The 11852-nt window shown below is 49.6% G+C and overlaps 1 protein-coding gene across 1 annotated transcript; it reads left to right on the top strand.

Annotated features, from left to right (window-relative positions):
* The first annotated feature begins 1010 nt into the window (after window positions 1-1010).
* tmem53 (transmembrane protein 53) lies at window positions 1011-3109 on the top strand. Its single transcript, XM_057057222.1, has 3 exons — window positions 1011-1238; window positions 1403-1506; window positions 1867-3109. Exons 1-3 carry the CDS (start codon window positions 1184-1186, stop codon window positions 2563-2565), a joined length of 858 nt encoding a protein of 285 aa, XP_056913202.1. The 5' UTR covers window positions 1011-1183; the 3' UTR covers window positions 2566-3109.
* The last annotated feature ends 8743 nt before the right edge of the window (window positions 3110-11852 follow it).

Genomic DNA, 11852 nt, shown 5'->3' with positions numbered 1-11852 from the left:
AATATGATGCTGTGTAATGAAACGTTTCCCCTGCTGACGTCTCCTCTGTTTTCTTATTCTAATTACGAAGCTGCAGCACTTTTTGTCTGTTCGGCTCTGGTCTCTCAGCTGTCACAAACCCTCTAAATGAAGCCGGAGGTGCTCGTGGGTCTGTGTGAACTACTTTCACATGATGCTACAGGCCCATAAAGTGCTTGCATGCACATTTGTTACAATACAGTACATTCTTTGTTAAATTTGTGTTCCGTATATGGTTGCCTCGAGGTTAATGGTCAAACTGCTTTAGAAAATTTGACTCCTGAGCCCAGGAGCTCTGACCTGGTACGTATGGTCGCATCACACCCAAGTCACTTTCAGACTCAAACCCGAACTAATATCCCCAGTGCAATATTATAGAATAGTGTTTCCAGACAGAAACTAGTAGCCATTTCTTGTGCTTGAGTGTAAAATGAAAATTAAAAGTAATGCAAGATATATACGCAGTTCTTAACTTTGAGATGCACAATTCCTTTGAATATCATAGTCAAACGGTCTCAATGCAGTTTATTCCTTGTATAAATCACACGGAACCTCTATCAGAGTTCTTACACTGTGACCACAGCGCCCTTGTGTGGACTCGTGTAGTATTACAGGTCATAACATTACACAACAGCCGACCACCAGTCACGATGATGAGGCAAACCTGAAAATGCATTAGAAATTTTCCCCATAATAGTTTTTAAAGAATAAAAATCGCTTTTTAAAAACTGAAAAAATTTGCAACCGCCATTTTCATTTTGACATTTCAGTACATTGTTATTCGTATGAGTTTTATATATTTTACTGAAGTTAAGTAGCTCCTGCAAAGTGTTAAATGACATAATACTGTACTTCATTGACCATGTAAAAGCTCACGTTATTTTAATATTAGGGGTGTCATGTTGCTCGTGTCAATAAAGCTTTCCTGTTTGAAAAAAATAAGGAAACGCGCATCAGCCAATCAGAAGAGAGGGGCGGGACTTGTTCTCCTTTGACAAAATAAAGACGGAAGCGGCGTGACAGCCGCCGACCTGCGCGTAGTAATCGGTGTGTTGCTGTCTCAAACTGCTCCGTTCGGCCCCGAATTCCCTCCTTATTGCGTTATATTACAAATGAGACAAACGTCAGCGTTAGCAAACCGCAGCTGATACTCCCGCGCACGAAAATGGCACAGGGCGAAATAGACTACAATATAGTGTTTCCGGATGCCGTGACATCAGGTGAGCAGCCTTTCATTGTGATGCCTGCCGTTAGCTCACGGAACACGGTGCCATTATCTGAGCGAGTGCGTGTAACCCGGCTACGAGCACGTTAAATCAAGCCTGCCACGCTTGCCCGGTGCACAGGGGCAGATTCGCCCTTTCATGGTCTGTTGTGTTTTCAGAGAGACACTGGCAGAAGACAAAGGAGCCAGTTGTGATTCTGCTCGGCTGGGCAGGCTGCAAGGATAAACACCTCTCCAAGTACAGCTCCATCTACAATGAACAGGTGACAGTGCGTCAGGTGCCACAGATCCTGGGCCCGAGGGGATCCGGGTCCGGGCCAACCCACGGGAATCATCCCCTTCTGTATTCTCCCATTTGCTAGTGTTGCGTTTTAAAAGTGGAAAATTTACCTGTCACGTGTCATCAACAAATGTTTACCTGCTAACCTTAAACCTGGAGCCCCGAGTCACGTGAATGAATGGGGGCGTGGCCAACGCACCGTTTCACATATTTTACCATTATTTTAAGTGTTTTGTGCAAATATGCAACTATGGTGTCGCTCCATTGTGTCATTAATGTCTTTAAAGAAGAAAGCCAAGCATTTTTAATGAAATATAAATGGAATTCTTTTGTTCACCTTTAGGGGTGTGTAACCCTCCGCTACACGGCTCCTTTGAAGACGATCTTCATCTCGGAGTCTTTTGGCTACAAGGAGCTGAAGAGCACGGCCCTGAAGCTGCTGGAGATCCTCTACGACTACGAGGTGGAGAACAGTCCAGTTCTATTCCACGTATTCAGTAATGGAGGCTTCATGTTGTACCGCTACATCGTGGACTTGCTGCACACCGATAAGCAGTTTGGCTCCTTGTGTGTGATCGGGGCGGTTGTGGACAGCGCCCCGGGCAGCAGGAACGTCCGCGGGGCCATGCGCGCCCTGAACGCCACCCTGGGCCCCGACGTTAGCCCCGTGCTACGATCCGCGCTCCTCGCCCTCTTCGCTGTGTCCGTTTTGGTGCTGCGTGTCATCCTGTACCCTCTGACCAAGTACATCCACAAGAACCACTACGACGCGGTGCGGGAGCGGCCGCCCGGCTGGCCCCACCTCCACCTGTACTCCACAGCCGACCAGGTGATCCGACACCGGGACATCGAGACCTTCGTGGACGCTCTGAAGCAGAAAGGCGTCCCGGTGGAAAGTTTTGATTTCGTCTCCACCCCCCACGTGGGTCACTTCAGGAAGTTCCCCGAACAGTACGCCCTCAACTGCCGCAACTTCCTGGCTGCCTGCGTGAAGGACTCAGAAGGGTCTGAGATGAAGAGGCGGAGGGTTCAGGACCAGTGAAGGGGGGCTGGTTTGGTCTGGAGGAGCTGCCTGGAACATGAGCCGGACACCTGGACGTTTTCCGCTCCACTTCCAGCGTCTGGTGTCAGTTTGTGCACTTAAAAATCAGCCCGACTTCAAACCCGATCCACTCACTGTTCGGCATGAAGGCCAAACTCTGCCTGCTCATGTTTCCATCAGAAAAGTGTCATAATAGAGGTGAAACTACGACTGGAGGGTACCATTGTTGGGAACCATTGTTGGGAACCATTTGAGTTGTGTTGAATGTTGCTGTGAAACGTGATGCACTGTAGATTAGTAGTAGTGACGCTAAACCTGAGGTGACTCTTGTATATATGAAGACGCAGTTCTTTGATTTTAATATCACTAAAAAGAAGAAGGCAAACACCTACATTTTTAAGGTTTCAGAAATGCTGCCTTGGATATTGAAAACCCTCCTTAGAATTTGTTCTTGACTCCATCTAGGCTGATAATGAATGTCCCTTCGTGTCCAGCACAGCCTGTGTTTTTACTGACGTGCCTTTAATAAACAGAACTCCTCAGACGTCTGGCAGTGGTTTATTCACCACCAGGATTCATGAACACACCCCCCACTTTAGTCTTCGCTCATCAAAATATGGATAAAAGGAGTTAATGTTAACTTAAAGGAGGAAAAACAAGATTTGCCTGAGGCATCGTGGAGGATCTGAGGGGGCTCTTGGGGCCAGCCTCCCCTGGTGTCCTGGAGCTCCTCCAGGCTCCTGACACTGCTGCAGCTGGTGGCAGGAGGTCTGGAGAATCGGCCGGAGTCACAGGGTGACACCAGTTATCTGCCCCATTTGCCCCAACAGCAGGTGAAAGTGATTCCCAATCGTTGGGCTTCTTCACTAGACAGACTGACGTCCCAGAAGAGACTTTGAGTATCTGCTCCCTTTTTTTTTGGTCCAGCTTAATTTGTTCGAGGAGCTGGTTTGATATTTTTAAGCTTGTCATTTTCCAAAGAGCGATCAGGTGACCCAGAGGCAACAACCAGCCCTCTCACCCCTCCTCTCTCCCCGGGCGCAGTCCCATTGTTCCGGCAGAGATGGTTTTGGAATGTCTGTCACGTCCGGAGTGACATTTGGGAGAGTCAGCTGGCATTTGTCTCTGCACCAACGCTGACCTGATGCATCATGTATAGAGCCGCTCCGAGGAAAGTTTACGCTCAGCACAGACACATGAACATCTCTGCCATCACACGAGACAGACAGATGGATCCTCCCTGAGAGATCCACAGACTCTAGATCAGCTCACCAGTATTCCCAATCCCCCAGTATACACCTGGCTCCAACACTGGGGGGGGGGGGGGTCAAGCATGATGAGTGGTTAACTAGCTGAACAGTCTATTTATACTTACGTGCATTTGGGACTTTACCTGATTAGAATTTGGTCTATTGGAGGTGTCTGAAAATTCATTAAATTATCTGCTGGCATGTACAGATATAATAAACAATCTTATTAATACAACCATTAACAGGTATTTATTTTAGACAATTGGTAATTGCTAATATAATTAAAATAATGAGATTAGGGGGAAATGACGAGCGCAGTAGCACAGATTGTCCAGAAGAGGGCAGCATTGCCCCGCAGGTGCATCCTGTCTCGCTCGGGCTCCAGGTGACCAACCTGACCGCCTCCACGTCCAGCTGTGGGGTTTGAATCTTCAGGAGAGATAAAGGCCGTGAAACTCTGCTCACAGAGGCCGTCCCTGCACTCTTCCTGCTCTGAAACGAGGGGAAGCGGCCGTGGTTGCCACCTCTTCCCAGGCGGGACGTCGGGGGTCGGGTCGAGGGGAAAGGATGACACGTGATGGTCACCAGAACGAGAATCAAGCAGGAAATTAAGAAAGTGATTCTTTTCAGTTAATGTTCAGTCGTAAGGAATAGATGGGAGGAGCCTTGACGTCACAACACCCCCCCCCCCCCCCCCAAACGCACTGAGAGAAGAAATTACCCCGTGGAAGTTAATGAAGTCTCACAAGTTGATGAGGGGAAAATTGCAGCGAAGAGGGGTCAGTGCTTTCTCTTTAGCCTTTCCCTCTTCCGGGGAAAATTGCTGCGGTCAAGATCCATACTTTTAGAGGACGCCGAGCACTCCATCGCAGGGACGAGGAGAGCGGGGCGGGCTGGGGGTGGGGTGGGGCAAGATTAATGGTATTAAGTGGTAGCACTTGGCAATGTGTTAACATATCGTCCATGTTCTGCGTCCCACACTGATAGTTTCATAGACCTTGGCTTTATACATTGACTTTTAGCCGTGATTTACAGGATTCAAATCATCCATCTGGCCCTTCATCACCAGGACCCGCCTGGCGGCCTCCTCGGTGCCCGTCTGTATCAGTCAGAACCTCAGAACCAGCATCTGCTCCCCGGGATTGCTGGTTATCATGCAAAGCCCCACAAAAACGAACTTTCTTTCAAATGACCAGGTTGCCCCCCTCCCCCCCCCCCACTTGGTTTTAATGTCAATCTGAAATGAAACGCTTTTATTTACGTGCATGTTGACATTTCAGATGGAACCCGAGAACCCCCCCTTTCTAGATCATTGGTTGGCGAAGTGCGATATTTTATCTGACAGGCACGCGCAACCAGACTGGGGGGGGGGGGGGCAGGCATCTGACGGCAGATCCCTGTGACTCCTGTGCTGATTTGATGTGATGTTATATAGTGTTTGGCATTTTGATTTTAAGCCTGACATACTGTGACGTTATTGACCCAAAAGAGAGGAAAAAACGCAGGTTTAACGTTAAATTTCCTGAAGCTGCTCAGGTGTCATTGCTCCATTTACATGATGATCTGTTCTCTGCCTCAAACTGGGGCTTTACCTCCTCTTCCAAGGCCCAGCTTCTGCCCATCAGAACCAGAACCCCCCCCCCAGTTCTTTTCATTCTGTCTCTGTCCTCTTGCTGAAGGAAGCCACAACTCTTCGCCCCGTGCCGTCGCCATGGAAATGCCAGCAGAAACGGATCCTATATGGTTGCTTTATTTATTTTAATTACCGTCAGTCCGTCGGGGGAACATTTGCATCCCTCTGTCTCATCTCCTCCAGCACCGAGGTCCGGGTCAGGCGGCTGCACCCTGGCGGCTCTGCCGGGCGCCACAGGTCGGGGCCTTGTGATGGCGTTGAGCGGGGAGTCACCCCGTCTTCCCTCTAATGAGCAAAGCGTCTGGTGGGAGCGGAGTCCGAGACAGCGTGAGAGCTCCGACACACACACACACACACACACACACACACACACACACACACACACCACACACGCACACACGGTCACACGAAGACACCCAGCGAAGAAAACCGGAGGATCAGGACCAGCTGCCTTTGACTAACTTTAAAAGGTCTCCTGGCGTGTGTGTGTGTGTGGTGTGTGTGTGTGTGTGTGTGGTGTGTGTGTGTGTGTGTGTGTGAAGGAGAGGGGATCACCTCGTCGAAACACTTATCATAATCTTCACTGGTCTATCTCGGCCCCTCAGCCTTCTACTTAAGACAAAGCGCGGCCGCAGAAGCGAGGGAAGGTGAGATGAAGGAGGGAGAAGAGAGAGACCACGATGGAGGGAGAGATGGCAGCAGTGGAGAAACCTCTCAGCGTGCGTGCTGCCGCCTCCCCATCGCGTGCTGCAGCAGACTGTGTGTCCCTGCCTATTCAAAGGGAGCTCTGGCTGCGGGTGCGTGTGTGTGCGTGGGCGTGCACGTGCGTGCGTGCGTCTTCATGAATGCCCTTGAACAGAACCCCTTCTGCTCTGCAGATCCCTGCTGCCACTGGAGAACATTTGACAAGCAGCAGGCTCTTGTTAGAGTGCTGTCAAATTAAAGGTGTGTGTGTGTGTGTGTGTGTGTGTGCGTGTGTGTGTGTGTGTGTGTGTGTGTGTGTGTGTTTTAGAGGTTCTTTTCGGAGCCCTGTCAAATTAAAACTACCAAACAAACTGCGAGTGTCATGCACAGGCCGAGGTGCACGTAGGATGGCAGCAGAAGGCCTTTTCTTGTGTTTGTCTGTGTTCTCGTGTGTGTGTGTGTGTGTGTATCCTTTTCTGTGGGGTCCTTTTATTCTGACTTGTGTCTTTGATGCTTGCGCAGGGCTGTGAAGGTAGAATCTAATGAACAGTGTCTAAATGTGTCACACACACACACACCACACACACACACACACACACACACCTTATGTGCTATGAAGCCTCGGTAAAAATGAGTTTTGGCGTGTGAGGACACAGATCCTGCACATTAGCCTGTTAGCATCTGTGGTCCATTGTCGCAGGGATGCTAGCTGCTGAATATCGGCAGTCTCAGTTGATGTTTTAAGGCAGCATTATATTTGGGTTTATCTGCATCTAGACTTTATTTTTATGAGCATCATTTAATGACAACACTCACACACTTCATCTATTTGTGCGTGAACACACTCCCGTCTGCTCCCTGCAGAAACCGAGCTGCTCTTCTAACTTTGCCTCGGTTAGGAAATTGTTATGATTTATGAAGTTGCCGGTGGACTAATATCTTTAGAAGTTTTATCTTGTATGGGAGCAGACGATTCATCTTAAAGAGTGATGAGGGGAGGTTGTTCTCTATGCAAAAGGCATTAAAGCTAAATGAGGAGTCTATTACTCAAATCGGCCTGCTAATCCGTTAGCTAAAGACCCCTGGCCGCTAACTAAGCAGATTAAGATATGTCACTGCCACCACAGCCTGGACAATAGTCCACTACTTATGATCTCACACACACACACACACACACACACACACACACACACACACACACACACACACACACAAACACGCACACCTTTGACTCATCTACATACAGTTTCTCCCTGCCAGTTCACTTCATAGAATTAATTCTCTCTTCTCCTCCCAGTTTCTGTGTGTGTGTGTGTGTGTGTGTGTGTGTGCGTGTGTGTGCGCGCGCGCGTGTGCAAGAATGCACAGGGGACCCATGAAGAGGCCGTGTTTGTATGGACATAGACAATTCATCATGGCTTGATTAACATACAAGATTTTATCGTCTTTCTGCAGACACAATAACTCTCTCTCTCTCTCTTCCTCCCTCTCTCTCTTTTCCTATCTCTCTCATATAGAGATAATTACTCATAATTTATTTCCTCTGCTTAATTAAGTGATTTGCCTTTCGTAGTGGCCTAAAAAAAATGGAGACAGATGAGACAGTTTGAGGATCTTAAGCATCAGTTTCAAATGAGACTTTCTGGTAGTTTCCAACAGAACCTGATGAGCCCCTCTGTGGCTTCATCTGTCACTAAATACCAAAAGAACTGTGCACAGCAGCTCAACTCCAGCGATGTCATCTTCGACAGTAAAGCAAAGATGATGTCACTGATGACGACAGCAGCAGCATGAACCCGGTGTGACGCAACAACCCGAGTGTGACGCAACAACCCGGTACTGACGCCTGACCTGAGCCGGGCCTTGTTTCCAGCCACCGGTTGGCACTAATTAATGGACTGGAGCCCATTCAGCAGGACAAACCACATGCATTAAACATGACTGGGCCCCGTTCTGGTGGGGGGGGGGGGGGGGGGGGGGCTGCAACACGTCTAATTGGGTAAAACTGATGAGCAGAAATCGATCAGAAATGCAGCTTCTGCTGTTCTGAATTAGGAAATAAAAGCTTTAAAGTTCTGTTGATTGTGCAGGTGCAGAATCTGGGGGGGGGGGGGGGGGGGGGGTTCTGACAGACTCATCTGCCAGAGGAAGAATGGAATTTAAGAATTCCCCAAAACGAGGAGAAAAGCCTCCCAGAACTTTGGGCGCGAATCCCCCATTTTTCCGGGTTTTCTTCTTGTCCTTTTAGAATGAAACGCGTCCTTGGTGGCCGTCGCACGCGCTCACAGGGAAACGCGCACACCCGCAGCCCTCATCCCTGCATAAATTGCCGTTATCCGAGCCCCCCCCCCAACCATCACCTCAGCTGACAAAAGTTAATTTGCACTAATGATGTTTTACTCCTCTCATTACCTTAAATCGTGCCCTCCGCTTCCCTCCCTCTCTTTCTGCAGCGGGGGGGGGGGGGGGGGGGGCAGAGATGGGAGGGGAGCGGGAGCGCGGCGGCGTGCACGCCGGTGGAGCAACTGTTATTGTTGTGGATGAAGCCGATGTTCATCTGCCCCCCCCTCCTCCTCCGGCTGTTTAATATTTTACACCATGGTGTAATTATCACAGATGTGGAGTTATTTTTGTTGGGAGGCTCCCTGGGGGGTCTTTACTGTACAGCCGCCGTATTTATGTTGAAGGCTTAAGTGGTGGACGTTGGTTAAGGTTAGTGGTGGTGGAAATGATAACGGAGTCCGAGCTTAACGGGGGTGGAGTGTTTGATGTGGAGCGGGCCCCTTTTACGGCGGGAATAAAGCACAGCATTAGACCCCCCCGGCCTCACAGCCGCTGCGCTTCCGTCCCCGTTTCAGCCAAGTTTTGGGTGTTTTCCACCGCGTCTCTTTGCTATTTCACAGGTTTTCTCTGTTCTCTTCACAGCTCGTTGATGAGGATGATGAGGATGAGGATGAGGATGATGATGAGGATGAGGATGAGGATGAGGATGAGGATGAGGATGAGGATGAGGATGAGGATGAGCAGGAGTTAGCCCCTCAGAGAGACCTCTGTCCGACATGGAGTCCAGCAGAGCTCAGCTGGATTTCCACCACATCTGGTTTGAACCCGTCCTGCATCATCCAGAAATCAACATCCTCCTGAGTTTGGGGAGTTTTCGCTCCACGTACAACAAGGCGCACGGTGACGTTAAAGGTGATGCTTCTTTGTACTTTTTCCTTGAAGGTGAATGGAGCTAATCAAAAGTGAGCAACCAAGAAACCATTAAGGTGTCATTGCTCAAAACGGGCACTGATCATTTTACTCAGATTTACGGCTGCTGTTTAATTACTTTGGAGTCGTTCAATTCAGGGTTTACTTTTTGGCCATATTTCATCCTTCTGAAGTGAGCTGCGTGGGCAAAAAGCCCCCGACAGACCGTATGTCATCGGCGGAATAACAGCCATTTTGCTCCGCTTCCACGTTTATGTGAAGGGTGAGGAGATGAAATTGATCCGGGATCACCTTGAAATCCGCCCCGCCGCGGAGAGCACGGCCGAATGCCTTGGAACAACTTTTCCACTTATGGACACAAGGTTTTTCCTGGGACGATATGTAGATAAACTCCTTTAATCCTGAGCTAGCCTGCGGCTGTGGCGCAGCTGTAAACAGCTATCGGCCCTGAGGAGCCTCTGCTCTAGACCATGTTGGAATCTCCCCAAGTCTGATCGATCCGATAAATGAACACGTCGCCTCCACTGAGTCTGCAGGAATCGTTCTCCGGACGAAAGTTCCGAGGCGGCGAGCCTTCCCGCACATCCACTCTGAAGCGTCGCGCTCATTAGCGGCCGATTGATGCGGGCGACGGCATTAGTCTGGAGCCATTGGCAGCTCCTCCTGAGAGGGGCCATTTTTACAATTAGTTTAGGGGGTTATGAATGTCCACATGTTCTGTTTCAAATAGGCAATGTTCATTTTTTATATGTAATTGTTTCTGGAGGAGGCTTTTAGTGAGAGATGAGTTAAGATTCTATTAAAATCTTCCTCTCCGTCCCTCATCACGCACGTTCCGGGGTGACGATATATGTGGCGGCAGCGCGTCGCGCAGACTCAGCTTCCTGTGGTTTCAGCGCCGGGGAAATTGTTGGGCTGACTTTTAACGGACAGCAGCACCTCTGGAGATGACGGTAGCGGTTCTCTGTCGTCCCCGGTAACGTCGCTGGCCGCCCGACCTCTTTGATGGCGCCCGCGGCGCGTAAAAAGGCCTTGAAGAGGTTTTCCCTTTGTTGTCCTCGCAGATCAGTTTCACCCGGATCATCATTGTCGCCGTAGCCAGGAGCACGACTGATGTCGACATGAGTACGGAAGCCTTTCTGTTTGATGTTCATTCACACACACACACACACACACACGTATGTGATATGAGTGATGATCAGTCTGTATGAAGGGGTTGGACAACCAGGCAAGCACTTCCTGGTTCACACAAGTCCCCAAGAGGATACCTGTGTGTGTGTGTGTGTTGTGTGTGTGTGTGTGTGTGGACAGCAGCCGGTGGTCAGGATGATGTGTTGTCTTCTTCTTGGGTCCTTCAGCATCACTTGCCTCCCACCGTTCTTCCTCGTGAGCGTGCACGTGCATCACACGTGCAGCTGCAGCCTCCAGATCCCTTTTTTTGGATGATATCCAAGGGAATGTGGGAAAGATCACCCAACAGTTAGAGAAGTTTTTATGTTTGAGTAGTTACTGATGCCGAAATGTGCCGCCTGTTTTACAAGATGCCAAAGGGTCGGCCGTTGCCATGGTTACCAATGACGCAATGATGCTGTGAGACAGCAGACGCGGACAACTGTTCCCGTCCTGCAGATCTTCTTCTTCACATTAGATATTAGGATGTTTAGAAGTTCGAGGCAGAGACTGGGAGAGATTTGTGTGAAAACGTGATGAGAATCACACAAGTGTGTGTTTACACAGTGTTACGTCATCACATCGGTTTCACTCTTTGGCAGCACAAACGTTGTTTTGGCCTCGCAGCTTATCTCCATGCATCGCCACATCCTGACCCACCGGCCTCTGGGAGGGTATAAAATCACACGGACCAAACATAATAAAGGTAATTTAGTGCCAAGGCAAATTCCATAGCTCTGGGCCTCCGCCCCATGTTAAGCAGCCCGCTGACCTTTAGCGTCTGATTTCATAAAGAGGGACAAAATCCGATTAGCTCTGGACAGGAAAGGTCAAACACACGGGCAGTTGCAGAGGGAACGTCGCCGCTAGCTGGTGGAGGATGTGCAGGATGGCTGCAGCGATGCAGCGCTCAGAGTGTGGAGCGTCTGTGGGTGGGAGGGGGAGCTAGCGCTGGCAGTTAGCCTCCATGGCCTCTGTGGCTATTAGAGAAAGGGCAGCATATCGGACACGGGGGCTCCTCTTTCATGTTCCAGCAACCATTTACACACACACACGCACACACACACGCACGCACACCTGGTGGCATTGCACCACGTTCAGCCCGATAGCATCTTCTACTCACTGAGCCTTGAAGTGCGTCACCGTTTGGAGCTTTGTGTGTGTTGATTTTCTGTCCTTTTTCGTCACGTTTACTTTCGGAGATCCGCTTGATGTGGAATGTCACGGCACATTGTGAAGTTGTCGTCTCCAGTGACTGTTCAAATCTCTTCTTGACAGGCTTTTGTTGCCCGGCCCAGAAGCTAATCAACCCTTGCGGGGGTTCATTTTAGGCAGAA

The sequence above is a fragment of the Takifugu flavidus genome, chromosome 15 (genome assembly GCF_003711565.1).
Source record: "Takifugu flavidus isolate HTHZ2018 chromosome 15, ASM371156v2, whole genome shotgun sequence".
NCBI lineage: Eukaryota > Metazoa > Chordata > Actinopteri > Tetraodontiformes > Tetraodontidae > Takifugu > Takifugu flavidus.
The sequence above is the reverse complement of the archived record's forward strand: the minus strand, read 5'-3'. Positions and strand labels throughout refer to the sequence as shown.